Source organism: Tachypleus tridentatus, chromosome 8, assembly GCF_004210375.1.
Source record: "Tachypleus tridentatus isolate NWPU-2018 chromosome 8, ASM421037v1, whole genome shotgun sequence".
Lineage (NCBI taxonomy): Eukaryota > Metazoa > Arthropoda > Merostomata > Xiphosura > Limulidae > Tachypleus > Tachypleus tridentatus.
This window is the reverse complement of record NC_134832.1, coordinates 75,243,304-75,267,237: the sequence shown is the minus strand read 5'-3', so window position 1 is coordinate 75,267,237 and position 23,934 is coordinate 75,243,304. Positions and strand designations below refer to the sequence as shown.

The 23,934-nt window shown below is 31.7% G+C and overlaps 1 protein-coding gene across 2 annotated transcripts; it reads left to right on the top strand.

The window, feature by feature from the left end:
- Positions 1-3,223: 3,223 nt before the first annotated feature.
- l(2)09851 (WD repeat-containing protein 1 l(2)09851) lies at positions 3,224-23,460 on the top strand. Of its 2 annotated transcripts, none has more exons than XM_076449555.1 (6): positions 3,224-3,462; positions 8,361-8,626; positions 12,855-13,065; positions 18,480-18,622; positions 20,965-21,165; positions 22,297-23,460. In XM_076449555.1, the coding sequence occupies exons 1-6, from the start codon at positions 3,279-3,281 to the stop codon at positions 22,615-22,617; spliced, it is 1,326 nt and encodes a 441-aa protein (XP_076305670.1). In that variant the 5' UTR covers positions 3,224-3,278; the 3' UTR covers positions 22,618-23,460. The 2 variants fall into 2 exon arrangements, with proteins under 2 accessions (XP_076305670.1, XP_076305671.1); XM_076449556.1 differs by having other exon boundaries at positions 22,280-23,460.
- Positions 23,461-23,934: the final 474 nt, after the last annotated feature.

Sequence of the window (23,934 nt, the reverse complement as noted above, 5' to 3'; positions counted from 1 at the left end):
CGTGCAAGTTGTACTTAATTTAAGGAAATTCCCCTATCGATCGACGGTAAGTTTACGGAATTACAACACTAAACTTCGGGTTTTACTTCCCGCGGTGTATGTAACCCACATGTGTGTTCCATAGCTTTCTGTTAAAACACACTTTTAAAGGAAACATTTAACATCTAGATTAAAAATGGTGTTGGAAATGGACAAAAGTAAATCTATGTTGTTTTTTCTAATATGGTTTATTATTTTAAATGACTACTGTTATTGTATTTATGGTTTAATGTACTGTGTGTGTGTGTGTTTTTCTTATAGCAAAGCCACATCGGGCTATCTGCTCAGCCCACCGAGGGGAATCGAACCCTTGATTTTAGCGTTGTAAATCCGGAGACATACCGCTGTACTAGCGGGGGGCGTTTAATATAATAAGTGTAAGAAAACGTGGAAAAATTTAAACAGATACACGAAACTCAAATATGTCAAGTTTGCATGTTTGATCTATGTCGAATATAAACGATTGTTGAGTGTTGGTAGTATTATCAATTTATTTATTTTGCGTTTGTGATTCACTAATGTCGGGGCAATACAACGTTTTGTTTGCAACCCACTGATATCGAGACTATGGAGATTTCTATGAAATCTAAGCGATAAACATATACATAGTTACGACCAAATGAGCAGAAGCAGAGTAAAGTCACGAGAAAGAGAAGTTTAGTCAAAGTAAATTTAGAAAACGTAAAGTTAACAATCATTGGAGTAAATGGCCTAACAGTTGATATATTAGAGTGAGATTAACAACTTGAAAGAGCTAAGGAGAATAATTTATTACATCAAAGGGTGTTCTAAACTAACTGAACCCGCCTGAACATTACTGGAAATGTGAAAAGCAGACGATTATTGGATGTTCAGGTTATGACTGACGTAACTCGCGCGACAGCGAAAATGAATCATACATGGATACAACAGTCATAAAATAGAGAAAAGTAGTTCGGCTTGTTAACTGAATCACAAAGCAATTTGATAGACCTAAGTGGACTTTTGATAAGAAGGAGAGAACTGTATAGCGTTTCAGATACAACTATGATCTCTGCAGTTTAGATAATTTTTGTAGATATGTTTAACTTTTTCGAACGTATATATGTGTACACAGTATTTTAAAAACAAATGGAGTGCGTGCTGGTCGATTATTGTGCAATTTATCGCCAACAAGTCAGAGACACTTACTTTAAAAGAATCCTTAGCACAAAACACCCAAATATTTACATTACTATAAATACTACTAAAAAGTAATTTCCAACAAACTCTCACGAATAGAGCAATAAAGGCAAAATAAACATATCAGTTTCTACCTCATGTATTGTCCTTTAGCTTTATATAAAATTATACGCAACAACCATTTTCTAAAATATGCTGTTTCATACTCCATGGTCTTAATACTGCTGGATATATATGCGTTATATATACAATATAATTATTTGTATATAAACTTTGAAAGTATATTATATACCTAGAGTGTGTCTATTTCATTTCAACTCATATTTCTAGGGCTACTATAGGTTTATACATTAAATAAAGACAGATATTGTTATTGTCACTTGAACAATTTAAATGTATATAATTGATCAACAAAATTCAGGTTCTATTAATTATTTTCTCCTATTTGTTATGAACACACCTGTCTGAAAAGTTCATTTGTTTTATTGGAATCTTAAAATTATTTAGTTCAGCTAATAGATTAGTAGGGTTTAAAAAATACATATACTTTGTATCCATAAACCTCAGGAAGAAAACCCACTGCCTTAATGCTAAATCTGCTATGAGGAAAAGCTAAGTTGAAGTATAGACAGTAACCATAACCATTTTGGTGAGCTAGGTATTTCCAACTGACCTTCAGCAGGCATTGAGTAGACTATGACTGCTAACAATAACTGCTGCATTATCAAATCTAATGAGTTGTAAGTTTTATTTCGCTAGATCTTGGAAATGAAACTGGACCTCAAGAGTTGTAGTAGTAGAAAAAGGAGAAAGGAATCATCGGAACTCCAGACAGAAGAGTTCCGGAAAGGACTAGACCGATAAGGTTCGTCGCGTTTTGTGTAGGCTTGTCTAGCAATGTCACTTATTAACTTAGGCAAAAATTCGTTCAAACGTTAAAATATAGATTGGCTTCATAAGCTTCCCCTCAATGGACACAGCAGATAGCTCTATGTGGCTTTGCTATAAGAAAATACACAAAGACATACATTTTATAAACATGTATGTATCAACCTAAGCAACTTTGTAAGTACAATAGGTTTTAGTTTTGCTCAGCCCATAATCTGAAGTAGTCATTGTTAACATTTAGACATTTTAAAAGGGCGATTTTTACGGTTGTCACTTTATTTCAGTTCGATCCCTACTAGTAAGTACTACTATTCTTAAATATATACAGTAAAGACTATTGTTAATATAAGTTTTCTGAGATAGATAGATACCGATTTAAGACATTGGTTCTAACTTTACAATGGGACATATCGCAATCCTTATATTTACCTTAGTCTAATACAGATATAATGATTTTTTCCTACTTTGGCAGTTTATTTGTCTATTTTAAAGCAGCTACAAACTAAGTTATCTGCTGTATCAAACACGGAGGCCTGGTATGCCCAGGTGGTTAAGGCACTCAAACCGTAATCTGAGGGTCGCGGTTTCGAATCCCTGCCACACCAAACATGCTCGCCCTTTCAGACGTGGGAACGTTATAATGTGACGGTCAATCCTACTATTCGTTGGTAATAAAGTAGTCCAAAAGTTGGCTGTGGGTTGTGATGACTAGCTGCCTTTTCTCTAATCTTACACTGAAACATTATGGACGGCTAGCGCTATAGCCCTTGTGTAGCTTTGTGCGAAATTAAAACCAAACCAAACTAATCAAACACGGAGGATCAAAACTCGTATTTTAGACTTTCTACCGTCCCACCAGGGGACACTTCAACAGTTAATTAGTCTATTAATAGAGGAGAATAGATGTTGTTTAGTTATGTTACATAAGACTTGCACAAATACAAATTATTTGTATGAATAAAGAGTTTTTTTTCTGAATTGAAATAATTTTCTGCTTATCATCTCATGAGTCTGTTATTTTATGTGGATTATTTGCTGATATATGAATTATTAAAAATGATTTTAGTTTAATACCACACCAACAGGCTGAATAAACCGCTTATAATAGAATTTTAAACAACACTTTTTTATAAATTTGTAAATACTATTCGTGACAGTGGCGCTGCCTACATACACGTGGAATTTACAATATGTCTGTCAACGATAAGATGGACGAAAGTGAAAATGAAATGGAAACAGATTCTGGGGGAGAGACTTGTTCAGAAGCTCAAGATGGGTCAGTGAAAATATATCTTCCAGGGCAAGCACTAAACAATGACGAAGAACTCGTGTGCGATGAATCAACATATGTGTTATATCATCAAGCGCAGACTGGCAAGTTCATTTGTTTTTAATTATTTAACCTAGTAGTGATACTACTTAATTAGTAGAAAAAAAAAGGTTCAGTGTGTTACAAATTATATTTGCATTGATCATTACGGAGCTACTGTAATTGGGCCTGAAGGCAGAAGCACTAATTATTTAAACTTTAGTTTGGGACACTAAACAATCGTTTTTTATTTAAATTCTTAACACTTGGTGACGATAAACCCATTTAAAATAACAATGTATCTCAAAACGGCTGGTATTAGTGTTAACACTTTTATTGATAAGGAGAGAACAACGTTTCGACCTTCCTAGGTCATCTTCAGTTCATGTTGTTCTTTCTTTATCAATAAAAGTGTTAATGCCCATACCAACCGTTTTGAGATACAAAATTCTTAACTGCTGATAGCTTAATTAAGACTAGTCTCAAGTTAAATATTCCTAGGAAAGAAAAAAAATCCTTTATTTATTTCTTTTTTGTTTTGTTTTGAATACCAGTAATTATTTTTAAATTTAAATCTTAATGAATTTATTAAGTTAAACCAGTTTTACTGTAAACTTTATCACTGCCAGCAACCCTGTTTTTTTTAAATACTTTAATATTCCTTTTTTATTGCAGCACATTTATCAATTTACAATATCACATTAGGCTTGCTATTTATTGAAGGTACACTGCAATGCTTAATCTCTCATTAGAAATTTTACAAAAATATATTTTTCAACTTAAAAGTTAGGAAGTTTGTGGCATTGTCAGTGTTTTCTCCATCAAACTGTACATCACTGTACAGTTTTATTGTTCAATGAAAAATACTACTTTTGAGCAGTATCAACTTCAAAATAGTTAAGGTGAAATTTTGATTGATTTGTATTCCAACAATTGTTCTTCAAGCCTTTTCTCAATGATGCTTTAATTGTTCTGAATCTAAAAGTATGTGGGTTGCTCTTTCACAGATATTGATGAAGGGATAACATATGAAATTACTGCATTTGTTAAGCTAATGTTTTCTTAGTACATTTGATTTGGTGTTACTATAGTTTAGTAGTTTTGAACATGCTCTAAACATGTTTGTGTGATGTTATTGACAATGTCATAGAAACATACTGCGCTCTTGTTCTAAAATATTTTGAAGTAGATTGTATGTTGAGTGCTTTCTGAACATCTGTTAAATTTCTTTTCATGTTTAAATAGTTTTATATAATCATTAATTCTGAACATGCTAGTGATGAATGGTTGAAACACATAACAATGTTTCTGTCAACTATTATGAGATCAGCTACATGTCATTGAGGTTCCATTGTATTCAGAATCATGAGCTGTAACTTAATGAGTAAATGTCTCACTTGACAATTCAGCCTCAGTAGAAAATGTCACAGTTTTAACTATGCTGTTTTATTTAAAGTTGTATACTTAGTGGATTTTGCTAAAAGATTAATAATTAAAATTATTAATTGATTATTCTAGAGTGATGCTAGTCTTCTTACCTTGTTTTTTATTAAAGACATTTCTGAATTAACTTTTATCTAATGTGATGGACACATTTAAGTAAAATAGTAAAGGATTGAATTACTTTTCAGTTGTATATTGTTGTACATGAAAATGTGTTATATATGTGATATAGTACAGAACCTGTAACATGTTGAAATTATGGTGAATACTATTCTGTGGGTTCCCTCCCAACAAATTTTCACAAGATTATTAAATAAACTAATTATTAGCTAAAAGTAATTGTCTTTAAATTTTTAATGATAAAAGAATTAGATATTTCTATTATGGTTTGGTAGAAAATAAATAATTCAGTGAAAACAAATTCACTTAAATTCTAGAAAAACAGACAGTACAATATTTGTTATTTGCAAGGAAACGTGTTATGATACTATATTTTATTGTTCGTAAAATGCAATACACGTTTTAGTACACAGATAACAGTATGATGTATCACATTACACAAAATCTCCATATCTCCATTTAAATGACTAAATGCAGTTATATTTTTAAATCAACCCACAATATATTAACAAAAGCACATTTATTTACCAATAAAGACTTGTCACTTATATTTAAAGCAGTTACACCCCTCTGAAGAAATTAACAAATGTTAATTAACCAAATACATAGTATGACAGTTTCTTTTGTTAGTGTTCTGTACACTATCTACAAATTGACTTGTGCATTATTCAGACATTTCTGTATCAGCATGTTCTTTGCTGATGTTCCCTTATATATATCGGATGCTTGTTTTGCACAGTTTGCACACAGATTGGTGTGTTTGCCAGCAAATTTTCTCAGAAACAGGTGAATGGATTTGGATGAAAAGTGGTATACATTTGGACTATGACCCAACTTAGAAGTGGTTAGGTTTTGGGGGTCAAGACCTTGTCAAGGTAATAATAAAAAAATATTTATCTGTAAACATGGGATCCAATTTATCATCCTTTTTGCTCTGTAACTCAGTCAGAAATGATCAGATTTTGATGAACATTTTTGTGGACATAAGAATAATATTATTCATTATTATTCTATCAGAAATGGACTGTCTGATGGTAATCACAGACATAAGGACATGTTTTCATATGCTTTGAGATTCAGATATGATCAACTCTGCATTGTAGAGGAATGCACTCTACTATGTTCCCTTCTATATTTTTGTCAAATTTGGTTAATCTATTTTCCCTACAGATAGAAAATACAAAATGTGTTCACATCACTGATATGTAAAATGTCAAAGAATTATAAATTTCAGGTTCTTGAGTTTCACTGTAATTAACCAGTGTGTAATAATTGTATACATTACATACTGAAATGCATTATGTACAATTTATGTACAGCATAGGATTGTGGTAACAAACCATTTTTTTATCAGATTAATAAGTAAAGGAAACTAAAATCAAAATGTACTTTTACATAAGCTATGTATAATGTTTCATATTTTATAAGATATCTCAATATATTTTGATATATCATTAAATTCCTAGATTGTAATAGTACTCACTGTTATTGTTACAAAAACTATCTTGCTATGCATGTTCAAGTGTACTAAATATGTAGGTTTTTAAAGCTCTAATCAGAAAAATTGTAAGAATATTTTTTACAGTTTTGGTGTAAAATTGCTGGAGGTCCACTAAATATGTTTATAATAAGTTATTAAAAACAATACATAAAAAATAGTTTACTAAAAATAAATCAAAAGTAATGGAGTGTTGCATATGGCTATAGCAATATGCAAAACAAGAAGTTATTACTATTGTCAATATTCTTTCTTACGTGCATAGTTGAAAAAAAAAATTGAAATGAAGCTTTGTCTTCCATATAATTTATAATAGTTGTTTCTCAGTGTTCTAAAGTAGTTGAGATTAGAGATTGGTATTCAACTATCTGAATATGCATTTTTCTAACATATATATTTTGGCACAAACTTTGTCTGAGGGAAGGACTCATACCCACTAAGTCCTCACTTTTGTTGCAAGCATTCCTTGTAACTTGTTACATCTGTAGTTAATAAGAAAGCATTATTTGCATCCAGGTCAACATAGCCTGATTGTTGACTTGTGAAGTTAGGATTATGGATTTAATATCTGTTACTACTAAATGTGTTAGCTATTTCAGTTGTAAGAACATTCTAATCCCACAGTTCAATGGGAAAAGATTAGTTCAAGAGTTGGCATTAGAGGCTACCAGCTGGTTACCTTTCTTGTAGCTCACAACTCAAAATTAGGGGCTTTGGCAGATAAATGCAAGTAATTTTACAATAACTAACTGAAATATATGTGCATGTTTGCATAATGTTGCAGCATTTAAAGAGCCAGTACTTTTGGTGTTTAAAAGGTTTGAATCCTGAGATTTGGACCACAAAGTGACCCTTCAATCACTATTCCGTACTATTCTGAAGCCGAACAAACTTAAATTAACCCTTTCATGATGGGTCACAGATCAAAGGCCATTCAATGTCTAATATTATACATGAGTTAATTTTTAATTTAAAAGTAAATATTAAAATAACATATCTAAATATAGATTTTATTGGGTCACATGGTATGTTGAATGCAGCATTTTTTAAATTTTGATGTTTGTGATGTCAAAATACTAAATCTATAGTTTTATAGAAATTAGGAACTCAAATTAGTACTATTAACAATTTCAAATATAAAATAAAAACCTCATATCTTAATATTTTGCTGAAATATGGCTTATGTACTGAATGAAACATGGTGGCCACTTTCAACTCTTTTGTTTTTTGAAACAATCCATTGTATACATTTACTTCAATAGATAACATGTGAATAATCAACCGACAGCTTAGCCCCCAGAGTGCTTTTTTCAGCCATTTTAATCTGTGAAAAGGCTTCCACATTCTTTCAATTTAAGTTTTCAAGGAGGTATGTTGCATCTTTAGTGTACTTGAAGTTTAATATTTTTTAAAAATTTGAATACATCTCATATTTTGTTCTTTCTTTCTGTTTAAGAGCTGAAGTTGGAAAAAGACTGTTACATAATTTGTTCCAAAAGTTAACCAAGATTAGTCTTCAAGCCAACACAACACAACTTGGAATATAAAACTCAACACTATACAACTCAGCATCTCAAACCACAGACTATTACACATTCAAACAACATACCAGGCAAATTGTTGAGTTAACTCCATATGGTAATAGTTCGATTTATCATCTGTTCCTTTATGATGACCCTCATGAATGAAATGACCATTTAATAGGTGAACTATATAAGGTGCTTTTTTCTAACATTCTGAGATCAGTGTCTGTACTGAGTTACCAGACCTCAAGTCAAATAGACAACCATCTTTCTTGACAATTGCAAATGTGTCCATAGTTTTAACTGCAATAAATAAGATGTTTGTAAGAATATCAAATGATCTACACATAAAATTTAATATTTTTTCATGACACATTAGGTGCACCTTGCCTTAGCTTTGACGTAATTCAGGATGATCTTGGTGAGAACAGAGCAGAGAAGTTTCCTCTTACAGCCTACATTGTAGCAGGATCACAGGCAGAAAGATCTCATGTCAACAACTTGATTGTCATCAAGCTGTCTAACATGAACAAAGTGAAAGCTACTGAGGAAGATGAAAGTGACAGTGATACTGATGATGAGGATGAAAATCCAGAACTTGAATGTGCTTTAATTCATCATCATGGCTGTGTGAACAGAGTTAGAGTAAGAAATTTAATTTTGTTTTATTTTTAAAAATTTGTTACCATATGAAACCCTTTTATTATTCCCAAAGTTTTATTGTATTTTATAACTAACATCCTGGTGCATTCAAACTTTGCATGTAAAAAAACAAACATGGTATTGTTTGTTTCTTGAAGGTAAAGCTCCAAGCACAAGTAGATAGGGTATTAAACCTCATGAAATTATCTTCAGTGGCATAATGATTACATCTGGGAGGATTTTTACTTTATCTGGAAAGGATCTATCAGAATGTTTACTAGCATGTGGGCAAGTGAATGTGAACCAATTAAATCTCTTAAAGCATGTTGATTTTTATAATTTAAAACTTGAGGTTTTGGCATGCATTAAGCAGTATTTAGTTATTCTGTTAACAGGTTAAGTACATGATAACGTGGATATTAAAGATATGTAGTTTTAACAGCATTACAGACAAAAGAACTAGTATTGTTGCCTTTACAGTGTCTGATGGTCATAATATATAGAGCTTGGTGATGGTTAAAAATAATGATTTTGATGACAAAACTTTTTTTGAAGTACAAGGTTGTGTGGTATATAATAGGGATAGAATACTAAAGAGAGAGAGAGAGAAAAGTGGCTTTATATGTAGATTGAAAATTACATCCTGTTGAAGTTGAGGATATCATAGTTATTGAATACATTTAGGTTTCTATTACTGGATATAAATGGAAAAGGCTTTTAGTGGGAAAGTGTTATAGATCATAGATGATTGTTGGACATTTGATGATTTGTTGTGATTTTATGATTTAGTTTTCATAACAAGAGTGTTAAAATTTATTTATATTGAAAACAATAGTTATGACAAGTTTTGCTTCATAACTGTATGAGTTACATGTTTTGTGTGTAGTTTAATTGCTTTACTAGGCTTTTTTAATATTGTTGTTGTCATCTTATTTGAAGCTTCTTCTTGTATTCAATATTGTAGTTACTACAGGTGTGGAGATTTCTAGATTCTTCTGTTGTATATCATAAATATGTGCAGGTGCAGAGAAGAAATGAAGTGAAAATGAGAGTAAAATTGAAGTTAGACTGTGTGTGAATTAACCACAACAGGTGATTTCTGAAGTAAAAATTTCAGTTTGTGTTGTAACAACAGATATAAAGAAGAATATTTCATCTTCTCAGTTAGGTTCTAAAGTAATTGAATTAGTTTGAGTGAACTTTTGACATAGAAAATAATTTAAAGCTCTGTAAACAACTGAGGTAACCCACAGGGTAATTAATGTAAGTGAATTATCACTGATTGTGGTGTGGTAACAGAGGAGAGAAGAAATAATTTGTCTTGTCAATTAGACTCTAAAGTATCTGAACCAGTCTATGTGGACTCTTGAGATAAAAAAAATTGTATTTAGCTCTAGATTCAACTGTGATAACCTATATTTTAAAGAATTATTTTGTATGCACATTTGACTTGTGTCGAATGTAGTATTTTGAAACAAGTGAATTGTGCTATCCATTTATTGTTGAAATTTATTGCCAAATGTCACAGATGGCTTCAGTAAAGAATCTGGCCCTATACAAATTCCTGACAATGATACTAATGAAATTATTGCAAAACCTCACAGCAAGATTAATATTTAAGCTAATAATTTTGAATGATTTTAATTTCAGGCATATAGATTGAGAAATGTCATACCATGAGGTAGAAAGTTTCTTGGAAACTATTCAAGATTATTTTCTTTACCAATTGGTTAAGGAAACTACTGGAAAAAAAATGCTATTTTAGATTTATTATTAACTTCTAATATAGAAATTAAGAGAGGAAACACTGAAGAACATTTGGTACAAGGCTCATTGCTCCATTAGGTGCAATGTTTTACTAGATAGGGACTTCAGGAATATATTTTGATTAAAAATATAAAAAAACAACAACAAATTTTGAAGGGATGTAACAAGAATTATCTGTTGTGAGTTAGACAGCTGAGTTATTTGGATACACTGATCAGATATAGAAAGTGTTTAATGTTTTTAAATATTCAAAGTAAACACATTTTTTATAGAAATAAAAGTGTAGCTGCAAGTAAAAAGCCAGGCTGGCTCACAAAGATGTATAGGGGATAAAATTAAAGAAAAGCATCACAAATGTAACCAATTTACATTGACTGATGTGACAGGAGATTTAGAAGATTAAAAAAGTTGATCAAATAAGAATGTGTGAGAAAGGTTGGCTGAAAATGTAAAAATTAATAGTAACAATTTCTTTAAATATATTAAAGAGTAAACAAAATGTTAGGATCAGGATAGGACCTTTGAGGGATGATAAAGTAAGGCTTGTATCTCATTAGTATGAGATGGCTGGGTTATTAAATTCTACTTCTTCAGTTTTTACTAATGAAGATTTAAGTAATATTTTTCATCTTGAACAATTGATGGATACAAGATTTAATAAGGTGATCACATTCATTTTGAAATTAGGAAAAAAAAAGAACCACTGCTCTTAAACTTTTTTATGCCCCACACCCATGAAAAATGTTAATATGTTCTCGCACCCCTCACAGTAATTATTTATTTAAGAATAAAGGTGAAGGTGTTCAAAACAAATTTTTATAATTAGTTTTTAATGATATATAAAGTAAAACAAAGCATCTGGAAAAGAAAAAAAAATATTACAACAAACTAGAAGTTGCATGAACCCTACATGGCCTACAAAAAATAAATTTTCATCCATATATGAAATGAAATTTCTTTGAATTTGAATTTTCAAATGTTAATAAGCCAATTTAAATTTAATGATTCTTTTGTTTCTGTTTATTTCTTATGAGTTTTTCAAAGCGTGGCACTTTGTTGCTGATAGCAATCTGCAAGTTTGCCTGTGCACCCAAGTGTTTATGTTTTGTGTGTTATCTGTTTACAGTTGTACATTAAGATTTCAGTCTGCACCTGTGACAGTAGCAACGATAGTTTATCGTAATAAGGTAAAAAGCTACCTTACATTTGAATGTGATTGTTTCAAATCTATACATTTGATGTAGATTTTTAGCTACCAAAAAGTGCTTGAACTTGATCTGAGTAATTCAGTATGAACCATGAGTTGGCTGGTGTTACTCATGTTTCCAAAGAGGTGATCAAAATTGTACCAGTAATTACAGGCCTATTAATTGTACATCAACTGTGGGAAAAGCTTTGGAAAGTCTGATAAAAATGTTTTTCAATGTCATTTAACTAAGCTCAGGATTTTATTGAATAGTTATATAAGACTTATAACTATATATCACTGTCAAGGACTAGCTTTGAAATGTTTTATTTTTATTAAATGGTTTTAGTTTTGAGGAACAAAATTGTGTCACACTAACAGTATTTCTGATGTATTTATTTCATGAAAAATTAGCTTTTGTTTCCTCGTACTTCTCATTAGTTGCTACAAAATATAGTTAGCATGGTGAAATTAGACCTAAGATATGTTTCAATTTAGTAACTTGCCTTTTTCATGAAACTCTTCATTAATTTTATATTATCAAGGAAATTATACCAATCTTATTACTTTAGGCACACAATAAAAAAATGTTGAAACAAATTTGATTTTGTAACAATGAAAGGAATAAGAATCTGTTGCCTTGGGAACTACAGGCCATCTAAGTGATGAATGTACTAATTGAAATAATTTTATTAGCAAATGATACATTGGATATAATCAAGTTATTTCATATTTAACTGCTTTTGTATTTCCTCACAAAACATAATTAATGGAATGTGATAATTAAAGTGTAGCACATCTCTTAAGTATAATAAAAAACACTTAGCACTTACTAAAGCTAAGGACTTAAATTTGTAACTCAGTGTCTGAAGGAATATAACTCTAATATTGTTTCAAAATAAATGTTTCATTATTCAGTTGTTTTTATTTTGGATAATGCAAATCTTAATAGATTTAGCAATTCTTCTAATTATATTTTATTCTTAAAGAAAACTAAATCATCAACACTATCTTTGGCAAACCATAGATATTTTCAATCTTTAAATTGGAAGATTGTTTCATTCCCTTATTTCTTCATGCTAACAGTTAAAATTGTATTTTTAATTTCAGATTGATGATTTTATAATTAGTTTGGCTTCCACAGTATGATGATGAATGAATGTTAAATTTATTTTAGGGATTGTATTAGGTCTTGTGTTGGAAAGAGTGTATATATTTTCTGCAAATTCTTTCTGTAAAAATAAGTCATTGTGAGACAATTTTATTTTCCTGTTGAAGGTGACTGCTATTAATAATCATCCATTTGCTGCAAGTTGGTCAGAAATGGGAAAAGTCTACATTTGGGATTTATCACATCCTCTTCAAGCTGTAAACGTTCCACATGTAATGGCTTCATATGTTCGGAATAATGAAGCTCCCAAGCCAGTCTTCACATTCACTGGTCATCAGTCTGAAGGATTTGCTGTTGATTGGTCCCCAACTAAACCAGGTTTTAATTTTCTACATTATTATTTGATACTACTATATTTCAAACAATTGAGGTGTCAAAGTAATTCTTTATTATGTTTCATTTATGAAAATATAGAGTGGAAGATTTCCAATGTTAAAATACATGCTATAGAGAAATAAGAGAGGGAAAAAAGAGATTTTTTTGTGGTCTCATTATAAAATTCATGGTTATCAAGAATGTGCAGTTCATTTTAATGTTAAAATCTATCTTAAGAGAAAAATTTTTTTAGTTCATTAATGGTATAATTTATTATGAAAGCATTTAAATATAGCACTTCAAACAAGATACCCTACTTTAACCTTGAGTTATGTCTTTTGTGGAGGTGGTAAACTCCAATATGGGGTTTTATTTTGGAATTGGTAATAGGTTTTGATTTTTCACTTTTAATTTTTATTTTATCCTTTGCATGTTTTGGAGCTCAAAAGATTATAATTTTCCACTGTTTTTCAGGTTCCACATAAGCATTTGTTTTCTTTGTCTGTTCACAGAAATAATGCTTCTTTAGAAGTAGAAGCACCACTCTGCTTCTTTCACTCTCTGTTCTTTACTGTCTGTTCATTGTGATTTCTTGTGATGGTAGAGTTTCATGATTTTGTTTAAAAGTAACAGTTTATGGATAAAATATAATTCAAAATTTTATCTTCTATTCCAATTGTTCTTCCTGATCTGTTTAATTTGGAAGAAAATTTGATCACCATAAGGTTACTAAGTTTAAGGCAGATGTTTGGCCAAACAATTCTCTCAACAGATGGCACAAAACATCTGCTTACCAGCATAAAAGTTCCATGGAACATGAATTTATACAAAATTACGGAATGCAAATGGGAGATTGTAACAGAGAGGAGAAGTATGTTGATAAATAAATGATGTTGATTTATGGCACAAGCAAGAGAGAGAATGTGAACATGTAGTATAAGGAATAGATGTATCACTTTGAATTATATTTTACTAATAACATATTAATTTAAAGTTGAAAAAAAATGTACAGTTGTACATAATATAATAGTTCTTGGATGTTTAACAGAATTCTGCTACTAATTTTAAAATTTGTAATAATGTTTATAATTTATATAAACACACATTTCTGCTTTATTATGTAATGGTTTGGTGTGGCTAGGTGGTTAGGTAGCTCAACTTGTAAGCTGAGGGTCTTAGATCACTCCAATCATGCACACCCTTTCAGTCATGAAGGCACTATGTGATGATAAGTCCAACCATTTGTTGGTAAAAGAGTAGCCCAAGAGATGGTGGTGGTTTGTGAAGACTAGCTGCCTTCCCTCTAGTCTCACACTGCTGGGATGGCTAATGCAAATGGCCATCATGCAGCTTTGTGCAAAACACAGAAAACAAATATTTTGTAACTACTCATATGGAGTTTGATCAATAAAATTTAAAAAAAAATGCTTTTATGAATATTATACTTTTACACATGCCTTAGTCTTTAGGAGACTATTTCTTGGCAGAAACCATAAAATGTTAGTTTGATTACAGCAGTAAAGAGAATTGTCAGTATTGGTGTGATAACTTATGTTTAAAAGGCATTCTAAGCTGAATGAAGTGTCATCTGGTACTGATGTTAACAGATTGATAGAAAAGTATATTATAAAACCTTCTTTTGTTGTAAGATCTAAATATTTGTAACATCAGCTTTTGCTTTGTTAATACATATTTAGATGTTATAAGAAACAATTTCTCTAGTCATAGAAATTACTAGAAAACAACATTTTGTCCAAATTACTGAGAAGCTTTCTGGCATGGAATTCTTGATGATATAAAAAAATAGTATTTTTTCATGATGTAAAGGTTTTTTTGAAACAGTTATATTGTCTTTTGTAACCTAGTCCTTGTTCATTTTCTTTAACCTTAAGCGTTTCTTGCACATATTCCAATGTCGTATTAAGTTCTACATAGTAATGTATATACCTGCTTACTAACTTTTTATATTATTCAGTAATTTAAGAATATATATATGAGGGCTGTTCAAAAAATACGCTGACTGTTTGAATTGCGCGGCTCCAGTTGGTTCCAGGGGAATCTGCTTGGTGTTGCTAGGTTCGCACAGATCAGCTGATTACGACACCATTTCCCGATTGCAGATATCTTCATTTGTGTATTAGCTACGCGGTTTTAAGTGAAGTGCATTTTTTTTCGTTTGGCGGATTTCAGAATGAATGACCTGAAGAAGCAACGACTTGTAAAATCTGCAACTGAAACTTTTGCTATGCTTAACACGGCTTACGGTGATGTTGCTATGAAGTGTATGGCATGTTTCAAGTGGCATGAACATTTTAAGGATGGTCGACAGTCCATTGAAGATGATGAGCGTCCTAGACGTCCTTCCACATCAACTGACAACCCACACGTCGACAAAATCAACACCCTGGTGCGGGCAAGTCGACGCCTGACTGTCAGGAGCCTGCTGAAGAGTGTGGGATATCAGTTGGATCTTGTTACGAGATTTTGAACGAAAATTGAAGATGCACCACGTTGCTGCGAAATTCGGCCCTCTGAACTCGTGAGTTTTTGGCCAAACACTCGATTACTGTTCTTCCCCACCCCCCTACTCACCTGACCTTGTTCCTTGCGATCTTTTCTTGTTCCCCAAACTCAAACGACCCTTGAAAGGAAGAAGATTTGAGACAATTCCCGAGATTAAGGCAAATGTGACGAAGGAGCTGGAGGACATTACAAAAGAAGTGTACCAGGACTGTTTCAACAAGTGGAAACACCGTTGGGATAAGTGTGTGCGTTGGGGAGGAGAGTACTTTGAAGGGGTCCCAGACCTGTAACTTCTAAATAAAGTACATTTTGTTTTATGATGTCAGTCCGCGTATTTTTTTAACAGACCTTGTACTTTAAATCCAGTATGATAATTACAGATCTGTACAATACATTAACATATCAGTTAATTAATTTGTGTTTGAAATACTGAGTTGTAGAGATAATTGCTAAATCCACTTGCCAGTTTATAGATTAGACACTGTATCCTTATTAATTCATAAATATACATTAAACTTAAGTGGAAGTTGCCTGTAGATGTATACACGTAATCTGACATCTTCTCTTAAGTAACAGCTTTTTTTTGCTTGTACTGCACTATATATGCATATATTTTTTTCTCTACTAGCCTTGATATTCTATCCTTCCTTCACGTTTTCATTTAAAGCAGCTGTGGGGTATCAGGCAAATGAGCATACAGTATCCCTTGGAGTGTGTCACAATGCCTGGTACAGCTGACTATTTGTGTGCAGATTAGCTCAAATTCACTTTTTGATTGGCATTCATAGTGTTTAGACATGTTCTTTCCTTAAACTCTACTCATGGAATTTCAGTTTACTTCTTTTTTGGAGAACCTAGATTGTTAACTTTAGTTCTTTGTCTTCTGGGGTCTACTTGACTCATTGGAATTTAAAGTTAAGTTTGCCTGTTTGCACCTCCTTCCTTTTCTCATTGGTTTCGTATTTGTCTCAACCTCCTTCTGAGTTTGTTTCTGTGTTTTGTTCCCCTTCTTCCCTCCTTTATCGGTTTCTGCTTCACATGTTTGAGTCAACTGTTGGTTTTTACTTGATAGCTTCAGCACTGTTGGTCACTGTATGCTAGGTACAGGTCTGATGGGGGATAGGAGTTTGCCTTTTTGACACCATGTTGTCAGGTTCTGCAGGTTCTCTCCAAAAGCTCCTTCTTTGCTTTTCTTCCCCTGTATCCTCACCCTTTTTTCTCCCTACCTCCTCAGGATCCCAGTTCCAGCCAGCATTTGTTCGATGCAGTTCTCAACAAGGGCACTGTGGAATCAATGGATTTTTCTCAGTCAGGTTTCTATTCTTGTTCATTTGTTGTCTCCAAGAAGACCAGAATGTGGCACTCTATTATTGATCTTTATTCCTTGAACTTTTCCTTGATTCACGATGGAGTCGTACCTATCTCTTTGATTGGTTTTTACTTCTGGTCTTTGGATCATAAAGGTAGGTGTCTTCATATTCCCATTTCTCCATCATCTTGGCATTTTTTCATTTTATATATCGGGGTTGTGTCTACTCTTCTGATCAGGCTGGTATTGGCTCATTACATTTCTTCTTGGCTAATCACAATCTTTGCATTCTTCTCCATTCCTGGAGTCTTGATTTCCATCATTACATAGACAACTGGCTGCTTCTAGCTCTTTTGCATGCCACCTTTTCCCTTCACACTCAATTTCTTCTTTGAGAAACTCACAGGTAGATTAGCTGGTCAAGATGGATAAGTCCTTCCTCTCCCTCATTCAAGAACTTGCTCATCTCAGGGTATTTTTCAGTTCCTATATCAGCTGGGCCCCATCTTCTCCCTTTCACCTGCAATCTATAAATCTTCTAGTTTGGTCTGTTTTCTCCTCTCTTTCTCAAACAGTGCAATGGGCTCTCATATTTGGGGGATGTAAGCTTTGAATGCCCTCATTCACTTTGGTCAAACCTACATGAGACATCACCAGTGGGCTTTACAAGCTCTCTAGAACTTTGTTTGGTATTCCTTGGACACCCTTATCTATCTGGTTAAACCAAAACAACACTTCAGTGGGTCTTCCTTCTACTCATTTAGAAGGTACATCTCTTTATGGATGGTTCTCTTTTGGATTGGATGCATATCTGGAGAGGATACTTCAAGCCTTTGGTCTGTAGTAGAGCCATCTTTGCATGTCTCTTAGAGCAGCTCACTGTGTTTTTGAGCTTTGATTCATTTCATTCTGTCTCTCTAAAACCAGTCAGTCAGAGTCCATTCCAACAGCTCTACAGTTGTCTCATACATTGTTTGGCCAGGGTCATGGTATCTGTTTCCATATTTTGGACCCATTGTCATCACATGTACATTGTAATATATTGTTTTGTTAATTGGGATTTGAATAATTTAGTTTTACAAATACAGTGTTATTTACTGTTCCCAAGCTCATCTAACATGTGTATGGTGTAATTATTTGAAAGTTATAATAAAAATTTATTGAGTACTTGTAGCATGGCTGTAGTAGTCAGATATAGGCTACTAACCATGTCAATAAAACATCTGTCAGTTGTTAGTCATGTTATGTGTGATGTGGTGAACTTCTGATACAGAATATTTCAGTATGAAATACACCAGGTAAATACATAACCTTTCTTCTATTGACATTACAGTTATGCCACAATAATTGTTATAGAAATGCAGAATGTTGACAAACAACATCTTGAAGATAGTAGAGCTATAGCAATATTCCTTAGTTTAAAAGATTAAAATGAAGAACCATCATTGTTACAAATTTACCTTGTATAATAAAACTATGTTTAAAGATATTAGTTTAGTACATTTCATTGAATCTGAATGTGTATATTTACACACCTGTTGCTGTTATATTAAAAATTTGCTGTATTTTGAAATATTTTATATAGGTGTTCTAGCCACAGGTGATTGTAAGAAAAACATCCATTTGTGGAAGCCTCTTGAAGGAGGGACATGGCATGTTGACCAGCGAGCCTACACTGGACACACAGCATCTGTAGAGGATCTCCAGTGGTCTCCAAATGAGCCATATGTGAGTACAAGTAAAATTGTAGGGCTGTAACAGTGTACCAGAAGTATGATTCATTGTGGCTCATTGACCACAATTATGTACATGGGCTCATTTGCACTGCAGATTGGTTCATTTATTTTTTCTTGGTGTCCTTTTATGTTATAAAAACAAATGCTTTAAGAACTATAATTACAAACTTACATTTCCTTGCAAGTGCATGATCAGTTTGTATAACCTTTCTAAATATAGATTTCTCTCTCTTTAGTAATGTGGCTTGAAAATTATATTTGAGCTTTTAATTTTTCTTGAATACAAAGAATCAAATTATTTAATAAATGGTAAACCAAAATGAATAGAGCTTTGTTAACAATAGCTTACCATCAAAGTGTAAAATAGAAGAATGTACTTTCATTCTACTAGTGAGTGATTTGAAAATGTTTGAGGTTTGAAGTTTGGATCATAATTGGGTAAGAAAAACTGATCATTGAAGAACAATATGCCAAATTTGTTTGATGGGGACAATGTCAAACATGGCCACACATTTAGAAAGAAAAACTTTACGTTACAAGAAACAAAGGAAGTTTAAGGTAAACTCTCACAGGTTTCACTTTCTGTAAGTAGTAAAGATAGTGTTACTCAGCTGAAACTTCAGAAAGTTTTTAACATGAAACTAAATCTGAACTGTCCAAGGGCAAAAGAGATGAGATCTGTTGGGATCTTTAAGTCTATACATATGAGATATTTTCATTGATGGATAATGCAGGTTTTGGGGTCAGAATTTGAGATTCCTTCTTAGACTTTCTTTTCAACTGCAGTAATTTCAAATCTCAAAAGACAAGAAAAGGATAAGTGTGACAATGAATTGAAGAGTGCTTCTATTTCTCTTACCAGTGATTGATGATCTTTAAGATTTGCTGAAAGTTACTTCAATGCTACTAGGTATTTTTATAAATGACAATTGGAAAATGAGAAACTGCATTCTTAAAAAAAAAAAAAAAAAAAAAGAGAAAGAGAGAGACCATTAAATGAGCTGAGTATTGCTGAACACTTTGTGGATGTGCTTTCTAGGCTGTTCATGCAATGCAAGTGGATAAATTAAACTGATTGAGGATGTTCTGACCAGGTGAAATTCCAAATTTGACATGCTGTGTTAGTACTTGGATTAACAGCTCATGATTTTGCAGCATTTATGGATAAAGAAGTATATATGAATAATTATATAAAACAATTGCTTTGATATATTTTTCTTTGAATTTGATATTTTCAGATGATCAACAATTAAATTTTAAGAAAAACTTCATATTTTAGAAGTGCAGTATTGGTCATTTTATGTTTGTTGTGCTAGCAGATAATATAGTTATATGAATTGCAGTAAAAGAATCATGATTCATATCAAATCATGAGGTATGTGTATTGTTACAGCCCTATAAAATTGTTTTAATGTATGAACCAACCAACAATTTCACATTTGCCTTATTAATATTCATCACAGCACCAGTATTTGAATGTTTAAGACTTGGGTGGTGGTGTTTTTTTTAAGAAATAGTTTTTAGTACTTTTCTCCCTTTTTTATGTTGTCATGCATCAATAATCTGTGAATGTAGGCTCTCCTGGCTGATTAATTTGGCTACAGATACTCAAAGGTAGTTTATAATGGTGAAAATGGATAAGTTATCATTGCTAATAAAAGTTAATTAAAAACTCCAGATAATGTTACAGAATTTGTAAGAATCGTAAATGTCTTTCCAGTAATTTTGATTTATTTTGACTTTCAAACAAACATACTTTTAGTCTTTTTTGCATTATTAAATCTACATTTACTTATTGTTTAAACAAATGCTCTTCAGTTTATTTTCAGCAGTATTTAGTGTCTCTTATTTTACGAACATAGTAAAATGTGAAACTAATAACATTTTAATACATTTTATTCTAATACTAACATATAGAGTGAAATATTGTTAGCAGTTTAAGTTATTTGTATGGAATTAACTCTCCAAAATAGTTAGAAAAAACAGTTACTGGTGCATCTAAGTTGCTCAATTTGTAGGAATAGAAAATGTATAAATGTATTTAATGTAAAATTTTAGAATGAACAGTGTTGTTTTATGAAAGAATGTTTTGGTATTGTTATCAGTTTTTTCTTTTTTTCCATTTTACAGAAGACATTTAAGTTTTAATGAAATCTTATTTCTGCATTTATCCAAAACACTGATTTGGATAATCAGTTTTTATGATTATCCATAAAATTTTGGATATTTGAATTTTATATATTTCTTTATATATTTATTTATTGTTCCATAAATCAGGTATGTTCTGTCTGCCTAAAATGGTATTAAGAAGGACTGTATTTTGTGGCATTATAGGTCTTAGCCTCTTGTTCAGTAGATAAATCTATTCGTCGTGTGTGGGATATGAGAGCTGCTCCTCAGAAGGCTTGCATGATAACCACTGAAGATGCTCATGAATTGGATATCAATGTCATCAGTTGGAACCACAAGGAGCCTTTTATATTGTCTGGTGGTGATGATGGGATCATCAAGATCTGGGATCTTCGACAATTTAAAGTAAGTGGAGCATTAACAGATTATTTTTATGCCTTAAAACTAATATGAATGCATTTTATATATAATAAGGAATATCATTGGAAATTTTATTACAAAAATATTAGTCTATTAAAGTGAAAACAGTTCCAAATATTGACTGTTATTTGACAAGTTACTAACCAAATCTATAGAAGTGCATGTTTTTACTTTTAATTTGTAAATTTTTATGTGAAAATGTTGATGAAAGTTGGTAACAGATGAAAGATATGCACCATTTGCTAGGATGATGATGAATACATGTATGAATACTGCTTTCATAATAAACATAAAACTCTATAAAGTAGAATACTAATGATCATTCATAGCCTAAGTGTGGAAAACCTAAGACTATTTAAGATTTTGACCTTTACGTACAATATAAAGAAATTCCAAAACTATAAAGTAGTTTCTTTGCAATCATGTTTGTCAGTCAAACTTTCAAAAGCTCCATCCTTCTAAAATAATAAAGTAAATTTAAAAGTATCTAAAATATTTTGAAATTTGTTTATACAATGTTTTAATTACTGTATAATTGTACATTAGTTAACAATAAGTCTATCAACTATTTTAGTTAATTTGTATTTTTCACTATATAACAATTCATCAGAAAAACATTTACAGTTTTAATAATTGTCTCTTTATAGGTTATTCCCAGTTTACATATTATTAAAGTTAAAATCTTGTTTTTGCCATTATTCAGACTTGTGTGTCAAAATATCTTGAATGTTAATTAATTGCAGTGTCTATGGTACCTTAAGTTCTTTTTGTAAGCCATTGTCCATGGTAATAGAGTAAGTGGATCCATTTCTTAGATAACAAAATTCATGGAATTTTGGTTAGGTTTTTTGTTCAGGTTGGAACTGTAGTTTTAAGCTGTATCATTCTTCTTCAGCCCAGCTAACCAATGACCAGAGGTAATGGCAGCTGATGAGTTGTTATCCTATTATTCTTAACATATGTTAACTAAAATATTCTTTCAAAAAATTATGATCTTTGTTTCATAAAAATGTGTTAAAGACAGTGACAGCTGTAGAACTTAAATTGTGGTATGTACTGTACATTATATGGACTGTTACAGCATTTTATTTTCTAATAGTTATCTTTGACTTTTAGAAAGAAGGTGCCATAGCAATGTTTAAGCATCATACAGCACCCATTACTTCAGTAGAATGGCATCCAACTGACAGCACTGTTTATGCTGCCTCTGGTTCTGATGACCAGATTTCCCTGTGGGATATGGCAGTTGAAAGAGATTCTGAAACTGAAACAACAACTCAGAAAGAGGCAGAATTAGCAAACCTTCCACCTCAGCTCTTGTTCATTCATCAGGGACAAACTGAAATCAAAGAGTTACATTGGCACCCTCAGATGCCTGGGGTTATAATTAGTACAGCTTTATCGGGTTTTAATATTTTTCGAACTATCAGTGTCTAAAAGGAATGTAACTTTTATTTCCATGTAACACCAATGTGTATAAAAAATTGTTGTGTGGTTAAACTTATTGTTTGCCTTTGATTCTTAAGTCTCTTTTACTTGTACAGCAGCAATGTTTAGTGTCAGTCAGTTAATTCAAAAGTACAGCAAAATGTGTATATGGGCATTAGCTTAAACTTTATTTTACTCAGCAATATATGAGTGCATGAACATTTGGATCTTAATAAGAGTGAATTCCATTAATGAAAAGAAAACTTTTGGCTATTTTATATCAAAGTACTTATTTTGGGGGAGTTTTTGACTGCTTTATTGAAGTTTTTTGAGATAATCATTGGGCCATGGCTTATTGTTATAATTGACAAACAGGAAATGATTTTAAAACAAAACTTAGTTATGGAACAAACAGTGTACTTCTTTTAGGGTGGATTATGTTTGTTCTGTTACTAGGGTTCTGGTTTAAAGTAGTCTTTGATTGTAACAGTCACATTTGGTCCAATGAAGACTCCAGCAGAATGACTTGAAGATTTGCAAAAATGAATTATTTAATATGAGAATTGTCTCTAATTTCTAGTTTTATATCATATTATTTATAAAAAGAAACTTAATAGAATTTACTTGCATTCTTCCTCCATAAAAACTTGAGAGAATGAAATTTATATCATTAACAAATCCAAAGAATTTCAAAAAATGTATCAAATGTTAATAACACTAAAAGATTTGCTATTTTTATATACATGTGTGTGTGTTCAATATTTTCTGTATATATAATTGTTGATATGACATTTGACTACTGTAAATAATGTTCCATAAATGTGTGATAAAAAGCAGTTATTATTCCAAGCAGATGCTGCTTATTATTTTAATCAATTATATTAATGTTTCATGTAGATCACATTTCTAAAACTTATGAACATTTTAAATATAAAGCACAATGGCTGAGAAGTAGCCTGTGTATGGTGTTATAGATTAGGATTTCTAAGGGAAAATGTTAATAGTAAATCAAAGCCAGAAACAGTGATTCCTCCCCTCTCCCCTCAAAAATTTAAGAAAAGAGTGCAAAGAAATGGATTTTCTAGAATCTGTAATCACATCTAATATGTTTTTACACAACAGTTTCTATACATTTTGAAAGAAAATTTATATGAAAAAAAATGATGAGGAATAAAAAAAAATTGAATACTTACTATAGTGGTCCTAGTAATTAGCAATGAATAGAGATTTCATTGTTAAGTGCAGCATGTTTAAAGCCTAGATATATACATCATATTTGTTTCTTATATGTTTTGGAACTCACTGTCTAAACTAATGTAAAGGAGT